At 47.5% G+C, this 14,193-nt stretch overlaps 1 protein-coding gene across 2 annotated transcripts; it reads right to left on the reverse strand.

Moving 5' to 3' along the window:
* Positions 1-2,116: 2,116 nt before the first annotated feature.
* Positions 2,117-4,938, reverse strand: LOC142931339 (survival motor neuron protein-like). Of its 2 annotated transcripts, none has more exons than XM_076075233.1 (2): positions 4,709-4,938; positions 2,117-3,332 (listed from the first exon to the last, which is right to left on the reverse strand). In XM_076075233.1, exons 1-2 carry the CDS (start codon positions 4,724-4,726, stop codon positions 2,964-2,966), a joined length of 387 nt encoding a protein of 128 aa, XP_075931348.1. In that variant the 5' UTR covers positions 4,727-4,938; the 3' UTR covers positions 2,117-2,963. The 2 variants fall into 2 exon arrangements, with proteins under 2 accessions (XP_075931348.1, XP_075931349.1); XM_076075234.1 differs by having other exon boundaries at positions 2,117-3,239; positions 4,709-4,937.
* Positions 4,939-14,193: the final 9,255 nt, after the last annotated feature.

A 14,193-nucleotide genomic window follows, 5' to 3' on the forward strand; every position in this document is an offset into this window, starting at 1 on the left:
AAACCTTGATCTCCACCAGCTAGCTGGCTGCACATCTAGTCTCCTTCAGTCCTTCAAAGCACGCTTTGGAGAATTTCGTGAGCACACTCGTCTTTTTAAGTTCATCACCCATCCAAACGAGTGTTCACTGAACACAGCCGACCTGAATTACATCCCTGGTGTCTCCGTCAGAGATTTTGAAGCAGAAGTGGCTGACCTGAAGGCCTCAGACATGTGGGTGAATAAGTTCAAGTCACTGAATGAAGATTTGGAAAGAATAACACGACAGAAAGCGGAGTTGGCGAGCAAGCACATGTGGACAGAAATGAAAAAACTCCAACCCGAAGACCAGCTGATTCTCAAAACTTGGAACGCGCTTCCTGTCACATACCACACACTGCAGCGTGTGAGTATTGCTGTATTGACCATGTTTGGATCTACGTATGCATGTGAGCAGTCATTCTCACATGTTAAAAACATCAAGTCCAACCTACGATCACGTTTAACGGATGAAAGCCTCAACGCTTGCATGAAGCTTAACCTCACCAAGTACCAACCCGACTACAAAGACATCAGCAAATCCATGCAGCACCAGAAGTCGCATTAATGGTGAGTGTTATAACAACATTATTTAAAAGAATAAATTCAGAGGCTTATTATACTGACATTTAGTTGAATTCACATTTAAAATATATTATATGGCTCTCACTGAAATAAATTTCCAAATTTTTTGCTTTCATGGCTCTCTTAGTCAAAAAGGTTCCCGACCCCTGTACTAATGGGTTCTGTTCCTGAAGACCCTTCATAAGTCGAATGGTTCGTAAGTCAAGACGCGATAATTAAGTGTATTTAAATGCACATACCTGTAAGTGTTATAAAATGTGTTATGGTTAAACAAAAAAGGGAAGCATTGTTTGGCAGAAAAATAACAATAATTGTACATTTGCCTGTAACACTGTAAAAAATATACTGTATGGGGAATACAGCTCAAAATAAAGTTACGTGAAAATAAATTAATCCGATTTGTTTTCGTTACCTTGAGTCTAGTCACGTGGTAACACTGTGGTGGTATTGTGAGTAATGTATCACGTGGTAACACTGTGGGGGTATTGTGAGTAATGTATCACGTGGTAACACTGAGAGCCGCTTTAGGGGGTATTTGGCCTACTCTTTCACACGCTTTCCCCCACGATGTGCGACCTGCCGATCGATTAACCGCTCTAGTCGGCATGTAACAATCGCTTTTAATTCCTCGCCTAACAACACTCGCTCATTCGTATGACACACACGGCAACGCTCAAGTGTCCCAGCAGGCGAATGTGCTCACGTAAGGTGGAAAGTCAGGGAAGGGGGGAGGATGGGACAAGGGTGGCGACGGGTAGGCCCACGGTGGGACGCTCTGCTTCTGCTTGTGACCCTTCTTCCGTGCTCCGTGCCCACCCTTGGGTCTGCCTGGCATCTCGTAGTCGTCGGCGGAGGGGGCACTCTCCTGCGGCGTCGGCGCACACACGGGAACGCACATCGGAGAGACGCTTTCGCGCGATTCTGCATTCCTTAAATGACTACGGCTTAACCTCGTATAACGGACCATGCTCATGACGACAGCCCGTTTATTACGAGCATAGCTGCAGTGGCGTTAATTCTCATGTCGATTCGCATACTTCCACACAGCGTCCGGGTTACCTTAGCCACCCTACATATATAACGATCGTGCTCGCTGCCAAACATCCAATCATTGATGGGTTTTTCTTTTGTATTCTATGAATAATGTACACATGTACCTGCCTGTGTGTCATGTTTTAATTCAGCATTTGTTTAGGATGCCTGTTCAAATAAACCATTAGATATACACAGCGACACATTGACGCTGTCACGTGTTTCCTCAAGGTCCAGTTTAAGTTTTTCATTCCAGGTTCGCTAGTGGTTCGTTCTAAAGAGGAAATATCTGTATTTACATAACATTACATATGGGCCTTGAAACGACGCACTGCATTGTTGGCACAGCATGTACTTCCACAATGACAGAGATCCCCCGCATAGCCTTTAACAGACTGTTGGGGCAAATGCTGTTTGAGAGCATCTATTAATGCCGGCACGGCACGCGATGGAGATGGTTGGCCAGCACAATGCTTGGCTGCCCTTGTTTCCTCAAATGTGGATATTTACACACAGCACCAGGTGACTATTTAAGGCTGAGACAACCTAGGGGAGGCACAGGAAAAGATTAGATATGAGCCACTGTTATTGGTCGAACTCAAGTCGCCGGGTTCGGGGCATAGTGCACTCAACCACACCACCACTGTGCTTCCATTGGCACACGTAAAAGACAAAGATCTTCTTGAATTCTAAACCATGTGGCAGACGAGTCTGAAATCTGACTTAAAAATCGATCGAAATAGCCTTCATGAAACGGGTTTTCTTTACGTTTTTACTTCTCTTCAAATGCAATGCATTTGGTTCAACGCCGTTCCACAGCTTTAATTCCCCACGCAGAAAAAAATCTTCGTCTTGCCGATCAACCTACTCGTATTGTTACGCTGCAACAGAAGGGCACCTCCTCACCTCCACCCTCGGTAACACGGCTGAAAAAAACATCGGGCTGGGTCCACGTCCTGGCGAGAGCCACGTAGCTGCCAACGTTTAGGGGTTAGGCTGCTTTTCTTCACAAATGTATCAAAAACTTCCTTTCCACCGCAATGAATGATTTATGCTATAATTTACAGCACTTCATGAAACCCTCTTGAAAGATGAAGGTCTCACCATGCCGTATTGGGTCATGGAGGGGGGGAGTTGTTTGACCATACATCGCCATTTTGGTTTGTGCAAGATGGTCAATGTGGTCCCAGGACTGGTCTTGAAAAGTTACAAGTTTAAGCCTTGGGGAGGGGGGGGTCGGGTTTTTGCACCACTGGCTCAGAGTAAATGAACATTTGCCCCATTGCATGTTTTGAGCAGGAAAGGCAGCTCAACTCTCAACGAATCGATTAATCCGAATCCATCACAGCCCCGCCGCCCCGGCTCACCTTGCCGGCCCGGGACGCCGCGTCGGCGTCGCAGCTCGCGGCCGCGTCGCTCTCCCCGCCGGCGCGGGCGGCAGACTCCGCCGCTGGCGGCAGAAGATCGGCGAGCTTCAGCTCATCCTCGTTGCCGTAGCCCGTGAAGACCATGACGCACGTGCCGGCGCTGGCGTCCACCGACTTGATCGTGGCGTCGTAGACCACGCCGTCCTCGGACCAGGCAGCCTGGCACAGGTCGCCCGCCTCCAATGGCACGCGAGAGGTTGGCACAGAGACGGGCAACGATTCACCCCGTCTAGCCGACGCGTGCCAATGGAGCAAGCGCTGTTGGCACACCTACGAAGGACGGCATGGCGCAAGAAGGCGGCAATGCGGCCAGCACCACGCCTGGCTGCCTCGAGTCTCCACAAAGTAAACCGCTGTAGTCTGCGCTCCACCAACGGAAGAAAAGCAAAACTACATTAACTCTCTCCTGAAGAGCTCCCGTGGCTGGAAGACCTCGACATCGGCATTTAGCTGAGGAAAATTGCCATCCGCAGGACGGTGTATGCTTACGTACAATTTGTGTTCCTTGTTCTCAGTGTTGTCGCAGCGGGGAACACACAAAGGGACCGTTTGGCTAACCATCAAACTTTTGGCTCGCACTTTCAGATGCGCTTCTGCGGCCATCTGGAACGCTCTTCCTTTCCGATATTAGGAAGCCACTGGAGCTACGCACTTTTACATCTAGACTGAAAACTAATTTCTTTAGAAGTGCTTTTTGTGTTCAGATTCTTGTACTTCCCCCGCACCTCTGACTAGCGCGGTTGGCTATGTACGGTGCGAAACGTCGTGAGAATTTTAGTGTTTTATTTTTTTTATTTTATTATTTCCCTTCTACGTGACTTTACCGAAAGAACCAAGAATATGGTGCGAAAGTAGTTCAACATACATACATGAGAATCTTTATTTAGACTGGAAGAATTCGATGAGCTATGAAGCTCATTTTCACAGATGGTCCAGAATGGGGAGGTCAGAAAGGTACAACAGCAAACAATACAAATGAAATGATAGGAGTGAAAAATAAAGAAAATGGTTAGCAAGTCACTAAATATAAACAAAGGAATTTATTAATTACAGGAATCCGATTTATCAAGCTTGGGCAAGGCAGCAAAAAACAACAAAACAGTCCCAGGCCACACCGAGATAACACCACACAGTAGTAGTATCTCAATAAAATGGCACATTAACACTGAGCTCGCATCTGGCTACAGCTCCAAATGGCTCACACGGTGGAGCCTAAACAGACTGAGAGTGGATTTCGACAGAAGCAACTCTCTCACGAAATCATGGGGGGTTTCTACGCAAAAGAAGAATTTGCTTATGATAATATGGCTTTCCCCTTTCTGGCAATAAAATAGAAAGGGGAAAACCCTATTATCATAATTTAATACTGGCAAAGGAGGTCTCATGAAATAATTTGCTTGTCGGGAGAAGCAAACCTCATGGACCTTCTCCCTGAGATTTCCCTGCAGCACAACAATGCCAAACACCAGAAGCGGTGGCCTGTGAAGAATATTGGGGAAAGGCCAATATAGGTTGGACAGCAGACACGACAAAGCGGACAACTATTAACATCACGCAGGTAATGGTCAAAGTTATAAATTACATTTGCAAATAAACGTGACAGCCACATCCAGAGCACCAGTAATCTTCTGCTTCAGGATATTTACCTTGTCGGAGGGCGACATGCTGCTCCTCTTGTGCCGTCTCCGTGTCTTCGCCCGCTTGTTCACGGACTTTGTCTCCCCGTAGGTCTTGGGGCTCTCGCAAGTGCGGTGCCATTTTTGAGCGCTGTCTGAAAGAACACGGTCGGTTAGTTGAGGTTGGTTGGGTTTCGTGTGGCCACGGCCATATACACTGACGAAGTCACGGGCCGTAGGTAACCCACCCCTGCTCTAAGACGTGTAGGACCGGGTGTCTAGACCTGCTTCTGTACATACACGTACTACTTTGGAACGGCTCGTACAGTGTTGCCAACTCAGCAATTTTGTTGCTCGATTTAGAGGCATTTTGGGGGGTTTACCAAGCGACCAAATTTGAGTGACTTTCTGGGATAATTTTGAGGATTTAGAAGCAATTCCCGCTGCGTATGAATGTACGCCATTACATGACATTTAAAATGGCTCATCGACTCAAAAAAGCGCGCTCTTAGTAATCCTACGTCACTTTGCTATGGCACAGTGTCGAGTGCCATTTATTATAACTAGTCTAGGCATAATGCAGCCTTATTGAGTTAGCAACAATGCTGTCAAACCACTGTGTGTCCATTTTCCCCATTCATATTTGTGGCTGACATGTTTCCAACCTGCGCACGTATCACTGTGCACGTTCTCCGCCGCCTGGTGAGGAAGTTCGTTTAGACAAAAACAGTCAAATCAACTTGAGCAAGGCGCTTACCATCGAATGATAACACAGTACTCGAAGGTGTGCGCATGTTGAATTTCTTTCGCATCGTACGTAGCCAATCATGCTAATCGGAGGTGTGGGGGAAGGAGAACAAAAATGTAGCCGTAAAGAAATTAGTTTTGTAACCACTGGTGGTGAACGTGACACACGAAGTGTGTTATATTGTCGGGCTTTCCCGGGTATCCCTTGCAACAGGTGTGTTGTGTCTCAAGGTGTAAATATAACCATGTACACGCACACAGAGATACGAAGTGCACAAGTACACACAGACAAGCGATACAAAGACAAAGACCCCCCCTTATAGCCTTAACAGACTGTTGGGGCAAGTGCTGTTAGTGAGCACCTATGAAGGCCGGCATAGCACACGAGCGGGTGGGTGGCCAGCACCACGCCCGGCCGCCTTTGTCTCCACAGTGGCGATGTTTACACACCGCGCCTGGTCCTCATTTGTGGCTGAGTCAACCTAGGGGAGGCCCAGGACCGGTTGAGCTCACATCCAAAGTCGGAGACACTCACCTTGAAGGACGTGACGGCTTTGTCATACGCCTTGATGAGTGCTGCGTTGTGCCAAATGTCAGAATCGTCACTCTACACAGGACACACAACCACCACCATCACCACCACGACCCTTTTGAGTCGACATCGACCGCACGCGGCACGCTCAGCACGTGCTACGCTCAACACGTGCCACACGCTCAGCACGTGCCACGCTCAGCACGTGCCACACGCTCAGCACGTGCCACGCTCAGCACGTGCCACACGCTCAGCACGTGCCACGCTCAGCACGCGGCACGTGCTGAACGTGCCACGTGCGGCGTGCGGCGCGTGCCACGCTCAGCACGCGGCACGCTCAGCACGCGGCACGCTCAGCACGTGGCACGCTCAGCATGCGGCACACGCTCGGCACGCGGCACACGCTCAGCACGTGGCACGCTCAGCACGTGGCACGCTCAGCACGCGGCACGCTCAGCACGCGGCGAGACCCACGGCGTTCCCCGACACCCGGAGCGCTGTGCGAGAGAAGTGACGTCCGTCCACTGCAGTACCAGGGCGCGGCGCAGTGCGGCGCTTGTTTTGACCATACTTCACCACGCTGGTACCAGAGCGGGTCTGTGAATGCGGGCGAGTGAAGGCTCGAGTTCCGTACAGTGCTGACACACGCAATTTGCAGGTTAATTGAATGCAAGTACACCGTCGAAACTGATAGCAAGAGGAAATAATATACCGAGCCAGTGGTAGAAATTCTTCATTTCGAGGGCGGCGAGCGGTGACTCGCATATGACCACCGCTGTTGATTCGACACAAAGTAGTGCACTGTTGACTTCATTCACACCGCACTGTAGTGTCACTGTACAATGCACGTAAGCCCAACCGTGCACGCGCAGACAGCGCTGTACACGCGTACCGTGCGAACATATCGTCAACAACATAACGTCAATAACACAACAACATAACGTCAATAACACAACAACATAACGTCAATAACATAACGTCAATAACATAACGTCAATAACACAACATAACGTCAATAACATAACGTCAACAACATAACGTCAATAACATAACGTCAATAGCATAACGTCAACAACATAACGTCAATAACATAACGTCAACATAACGTCAATAGCATAACGTCAATAACACAACATAACGTCAATAACACAACAACATAACGTCAACAACATAACGTCAATAACATAACGTCAACAACATAACGTCAATAACACAACATAACGTCAATAACATAACGTCAACAACATAACGTCAATAACATAACGTCAATAACATAACGTCAACAACATAACGTCAATAACAACGTCTTCATTCTGCTTCGCGGTGCACAGCATACAGAAGAAGTGTATCCGACAGCCACGACTCTACTGACGCCACCCACTCTCACCAACCCACACTGAGCAGGCGAGGTGAAGTATGGTCAAGTTAATAAACCCCACGGGGTGTGCAGAGGCCCTCGTATAGCAGTGGACGCGTGGAGCACAAAGAGGAGGGGGTATGGGAGAGGAGGAGGAGCGGGCGCGACTAGTCCATCACCTGCCCCTTCTGGTAGACGACGTCTCCCCGCGACACGGCCATGGACGATGGCGCGAGCGAGCGAGCCCGCAAAGAGGCCCCCCAGGAGCTTTGAAACCTCGCAGGAGAAGCGCGCGACTGAAGGTGGTGGTGGTGGTGGTTGTTGTTGGCGGCGGCGGTGGTGGTGAAGCCAAGCCGGCCGGTTCCCTTACGTAACGAACACAACAGCAGCAGCAAGGAGACACGCTGCTTTAGCTGGGTGTTGTTTATCCGAGCTTATCGAAGGCCGCCTCTCTCGCTGCCTCCTAGTGAAGGGAGCGCGCGCCCCATGTGCGCCCTGAACGCCGCCACCGCAAACCTGCGACTCGCCGCCGGCGGCCATCTTACGCAAGGGAAGCGTCGCCCGCCGCTGTGAATGGGAAAGCCGGCGATTGACGTCATCAACACGTCACCACTTCACCTCCCCCCTCACCACGCCGAAACGGAACACGGGGATTGGGCCAAAGAGGGAAACTCTTCCCTGTGTAAGATGGCCGACAGGAACGCGTACACCGCGGCAGCGCTATGGACCCCGCCCCCTTCTCCCCGTCTCCCACTCCCCCGCCATTATGCTCCCCGCTACCGCTATAGGCGCTGCGCGAGACGCCGCGTGATAAAAATGTTTTATGATTAATTAGGGCGCAACCTCGGTCTGTGACGTAACAAACATAATTGTTGGGGGCGGTGTCAGCTGACGTCACTGGCAGGTATCGAATTTCTAAGCGCGTCACATCCGCGCGTCACATCCGGCGATGACGTTGCAATCATCACAGGCTAAATACACGTGACGCTCGCACGTGACGCTCACAAGTCCCACTGGCTCCTCGCTGGCAACACGCGTGGTCAAGATGTTGCTGCTGCATGGGGTCAAGGCGTTTGTCATGTTGACCTTGATTCACATTACCGGATTGGTCGATTATAAAGGAGACAGTGCCAAGTACCCGACCCCGACTCCATTGTGCACAAAGCCCTACATAGACCCGCTGCCATGCGTTGTGTCACGGCTGATGGGCATTGCGATAGTGATGATGGCTGTGATCCAGATATTCCTGTGGCGTCGTTGGAGCTGTAACCTATCCGACGCCGAGCGTTACAGCGCCATGCTGTGCGAGGACAACGTGAAGCTGCGTCAAAGAACAAGCACGGTGGAAGACGACAACGCCACCCTGAGGGTGAGGGAGGCGGCGACGCGTAAGGACAATGAGGCGTTGCGTCGAGAGATGCTGCTTCAGGAGAGGGCGATGGTGCTGCATCCACAGATGCTGCATGAGGAGAGCCGGCTCGTAGAGAAGGAGAATCAACGGCTGCGTCACGAGAACGAGAAGCTGATTCGCGCCGCAGCCGTCAACGTCAGCACCTCCACCAATGTCACCGACGATAACGACGTGACCGCCACCACCACCGCCACCATTTACACGACGCCAACACCGCCGCCACTATTGCCACCACCGAGACGAAAAAACTTACATTTCGATGACTCAGAAACCCCTTTCATAAAACGATTTAATTTTATAAGTTAAAGAAGCCCAAATCAAACGTCACACATAAAGGCCAAAGACAAAGAACCCCTGTATAGCGGTAACATACTGTTTGGAGAAGGGCTGTTAGTAAGGACTTATGACCTATACGACCGTTCATCACACACACACATGCACACACAAATGGATGCATACTCACGCAAGTGCCTGGCTTCCTAAAGGTTTCCGATCCTGAGGACCCTTTGTAAGTCGAGTGGTTCGTAAGTCGGGATGCAATAATGAACTGTATTTAAATGCACATACCCGTCAGTGTTATAAAATGTGTTATGGTTAAACAAATAAATTCGTTGAAAAATAGTGTTTTTTAAAACATCGGTTTTATTAACAATTTCGTTTAACTCACGGTCGAGAAGTGCATCAATGTCGCCTGAGACACGCGGCACCTGCTTTTTGTGATCACTGTTACGTTGCATTTATGGCTTTTATTTTGGTGATTTCGAAAACGTTTTATTGGTTTTGGCCATGTTTTCGTTTATTGTAGTACGGAGTTAAGACTGATGGCCTAAATCATAGTTGTCTTGTGGTTGTTGTTATTTGACTTGCATCCCACTGGTATTTTTGCACACAGCGTTGGTGTACGGTGCTATTTCAGGAATATTCTGATGTTTTTTTCCTGGATTTTCTGTTTCCACAGTCACATAGTCACCTTAAAATGTTTTCTTGTTCATGTTTTTGTTTTTTGTTTGTTGCGGTTGCACCTGATTCAAGAGCCGAATGGCTCACAGGGCTATACCAAATAAATGGAACTATGAACTATGTGTGAGCCGATTCCACAGTTTAGGGACCGCGGCGTTTTTTGCCTACACAATTATATATATAATAAGGCGTCCATACAAAATGTAAATTGCCTTAAAGTAGCGAATTAATTGATGCCAATTTTTATACTGGCATGCATTGTCACCGGATCTGAGTACGTGTGCAAAATGTGGAATTGATTGGACAACGGGAAGTGGACCAAATTTTGATTACAAGATTTGACCACGACAAACAGAGGAATCAAGTTAATTAAAACCGTTGAAAAAGGGACGAATTGTTAAGCTTCTAAATAATTATTGTACATTTGCATGTAACACTCTAAAAATAATTCCTGCATAGTAAATGCAACTTAAAATAAAGTAACATATAAAGAAATCAATCCGTTTTGTTTTCGTTACCTTGAGTCCTGATGCTGGCTTGGTTGTGTAGGCGAATTTAATGGTTAATTAAAAGATAGTGACGCAAGCGAGTGTGGTGAAGGGCACCTTTCAGGAAACTTTTATTGAAATCTTTCTGGAGAGATTGGTCGGGTTGGCTCTGGCTCTCTTTCAACATTCATGAAAAACCTATCAAGGGAAACTTGGACAGAGGCCATATTATTTTGTTCATATATCTTTAAATACAGTGGAAACTCAACCCATCACTGCCAACTCTAGAGACATTGGTGAATCTATATAAGTTAAAGCTTTCGTGACTGCAGTAATTCATATTATTAGCTCTTTCGGTAAAGTCACGTTGAAGGAAAACAATAATATATATAAAACAATAAAAATTCTCACGACGTTTCGACCATAACGCAAACGGTCATCATCAGGTGTGAAAAACCAACGGCAAGAAACATTTGGCGTGTTGCATTTATTTATTTTTAAACGGTGCATTTATTCATTTATTTAATCAATAGTTCACGCTTACGGTGGCTTTCAGACAGCATGCATTAATTTTTCGTCTCCCCCCTCCTCTTTTCAGAACATAGATGGACTCGTCCTTCTAAACAAACTGTCAAATCGCTATCCGTGGCGCTAACGTTTTTTTAAATAAATACAAACACCGTTTGAAAATAAATAAATGCAAACCGCCACTTCTTTCAAATGTTTCTTGCCGTTGGTTTTCACACCTGATGATGACCGTTTGCGTTATGGTCGAAACGTCGTGAGAATTTTTATTGTTTTATATATTTTTTATTGTTTTATTGTTTCCCTTCAACGTGACTTTACCGAAAGAGCTAAGAATATGAATCAGAATCAGAAAGGGTTTTATTCGCCATGAAAGTTCACACCGACACGGAATTTACTTTGGCAGGATGGTGCATACATTCAACATAGGAATCTAAAATCTTAAATAAGTTTTAAACAAGTCTTACTGTAATAATAAGGGTTAAAAGTCTAACTAACACCAAGGGGCTGAAGTATATAAAATTGAATAAATATCGAATATAAAATAGCTTTAAGATATAATTTAAAAATAAAAAATACAAATAGGTTAACATAGTTAATATCGGAAAGGTGTCATTATGTAGATAAAATGTAGAATCTACATGAGTTAGGATTTTGAACCTCAAAAATAGTCAAGCCAGCTTCAAAATACCGGAAATCTTTTTCTCAGTGACGTCAGCTTAATCTGTAAACTCTTCTGCCTCCAGTTACATGAGATCCTCATTGGTCCTATCTTGTGAATGAACTTTATCGGCCTCAATCTCCTGCTCAATTTGCTTTCCCAATCCAACGATTTTTGTCAATGACTGTGGACATTGTTTCCTCAAACCCCCTGAAATAATTCACATATTGAGAGCAAAGCTTTTTCCAAACACCATTCATGTTTGTCTGCTGCACCTCATTCCAAGGCCCTGGAATGAGGGGACTGCCCGCATACAACAACAGCAGCCACTATAAATTGGCCAGGCAGGTGCTTTCTTTTGGTGGGCAGAGTGATGGCAATGCCACAACTCTTCGTGGCAACCCTGTAGGTTCAGCCACCCGTGCACTTGCTTTGGTCAGGAGGTACAGATACAGGAAGTGAGACATATCGACAGAGACACACAGACACGGACACGGAGCTGCCAGGCGCGGTTCGTCCCCCCTAGGCACGTTGGGGCGCTGCCCCAACCAACTAGCTGGAGAAGATTAAATTATTTCTCAAATAAAAAAAATACTTTTATATGAATCTATTTATTTTGATTTAAAGCTTTCGTGACTGCAGTAATTCATATTCTTAGCTCTTTCGGTAACATGATGCCTTGAATAAAGGTGTCAGTTTTTGTGCCAGTTAAAAGGGTAAAACCTATTCCTAAAATAAATATTGTTTTATATATTTTATTGTTTCCCTTCAACGTGACGTTACCGAAAGAGCTAAGAATATAAATCGTCTCGTGTTTAAAAATATGATTGTTTCAACGTGAATTGCTTAAGGAAGGTAACATTTTAAGTTCGCATTTGAAACCGCTGCATAGCCACAGTGTGATTTGTGCCTCGGGGAGGTCTCGGGGCGGCTGTGAAGGCGTCCGAGTGAGAGGTTTCCCACTTCAGTCGTTGCCATTCGCTTCTAATTTCAGCCACTGCTTTTGACACCCATTCAGGGCGGTGAATAAGACGCACGTGGCTGCAGTGAGACGATGTCACAACGCTCGGTGGCACTGCGAAAATATTTAATAGAGCAGCAGGTCACGGCTTTTGGCAGTGTCAAAGGGTTGTTGTTGTAGTGTGGACTTGAGAGGGTAATGGGGACAGCATTTGAGTGTTTTGTTGTTTTGTGTCGTATTGTTTATGAATGCCCACCGTTGCGAGATAGGACAGTTCAAGAAGTACTTTCACGGGGGTACCGATAACATGACGAGCTTTTCTTCATGAGAACGCCACCGTTACAGGCGTCACTCACGGCAGCCCCACCTCGTGGACATGTCACGAGCCGCCTCTAGCAGCTGCACAAACACAACAACCGCCATTCGCCACTAAGTGGCGGTGACGTCACCACGACGCTTGTGCCAGGCCATGTGCACCATGAGGCCATGAGGCACGGATACACAAACGCAGAGACGCAGCGATTTAATGGATGAACGAGCTTTCTAAATCTCGTTTCAATGGTCACTTTTATTCAATAAACTATGTTCAATGAGTTTAAGACGTAGGCTTTCGCGACCAATATTATCCATGATAAAGGTTTTGTTTTGGGTGGCGTAAATATCAATGCGTCGTGAAACCCGCACAAGTTATGCATATTCCCAGTTGTTTTCTCCAGTCGTGCATTCTCCCTCACGCACTTAGCCAGCTCGTTGTAGGCAACTTTTATTTTACACTCGAATTAATCTGGAGCTGTGCCCTCTACCAGAAGAAACTCGACTCCCAGAGACCACTCTCGGTTGATGGTGGTGAAGAAGCCAAGGCTGTCGGTCCCTTACGTAATTAATACTGCAACAACAAGGAGACACGTGAGTTGGTTGTCATTGGTGGTTATTGGCAGTGGAAGGCAGCGTGTCTTGCTGCCTCAGAGAGAAGAGAAAGGCGCTGGAATGCGACGAGAAAAAAAACTGCCCTGCAACTTCAAACTCGCAAACGATTGTCACCAGCGGCCATCTTACGTGAGGAAAGCGTCGCCCGTTGTGGTGAACGGGAAATCCGGCGATGACGTCTTCAACACGCCCCTCCACCTCCCCCCGTTTGCCCCCCCCCCCCCACCGTTAACCTTCCCGCTACCGCTAGGGGCGCTGCGCGAGACGCTTGCGAGGCAAATAAATAAATAATAAGGGCGCGGCTCGGCCTGTGACGTCATTTATCCGGTTTGGGGGCGGGGTCAGCACGTCACATCCGGCGATGACGTCGCTATCGTCACAGGCTTAATGCACACGTGACGCTCACACGCGAGTCTCACACCTGAACTGGCTTCGCGTTGGCAACACGTCGTGGCAAGATGCTGCTCCTGCATGTAGTCATACCGTTTGTCGCGTTGCTCTTGATTCACTTTCCAGACTGGTTGACTACAAAGGAGTAGGCAGTGTCAACTACCCGACTCCATTGGTCACAAAGCCCAACATAGACCCCTTGCCATGCGTTGTGTCACAGCAGCTCATGGCCATTGCGATAGTGATGATGGCTGTGATCCAGATATTCCTGTGGCGACGTTGGAGCTGTAACCTATCCAACACCCAGCGTTACAGCACCATGCTGTGCGAGGAAAACGTGAAGCTGCGTCAAAGAAGACGCACGGTGGAAGACGACAACGCATTCCTTAAGTTCAGGGAGGCGGAGACGCGTAAAGACAATGAGGCGTTGCGTCTAGAGATACTGCTTCGGGATAACGCAATGGTGCTGAATCAACAGATGCTGTGTGAACAGAACTGGCTCGTAAAGAAGGAGAATCAACGGCTGCGTCACGAGAACGAGAAGCTGATTCGTGCC

The sequence above is a fragment of the Petromyzon marinus genome, chromosome 52 (genome assembly GCF_048934315.1).
Source record: "Petromyzon marinus isolate PM22_M1 ecotype Great Lakes invasive population chromosome 52, UKy_Petmar_22M1.pri1.0, whole genome shotgun sequence".
Lineage (NCBI taxonomy): Eukaryota > Metazoa > Chordata > Hyperoartia > Petromyzontiformes > Petromyzontidae > Petromyzon > Petromyzon marinus.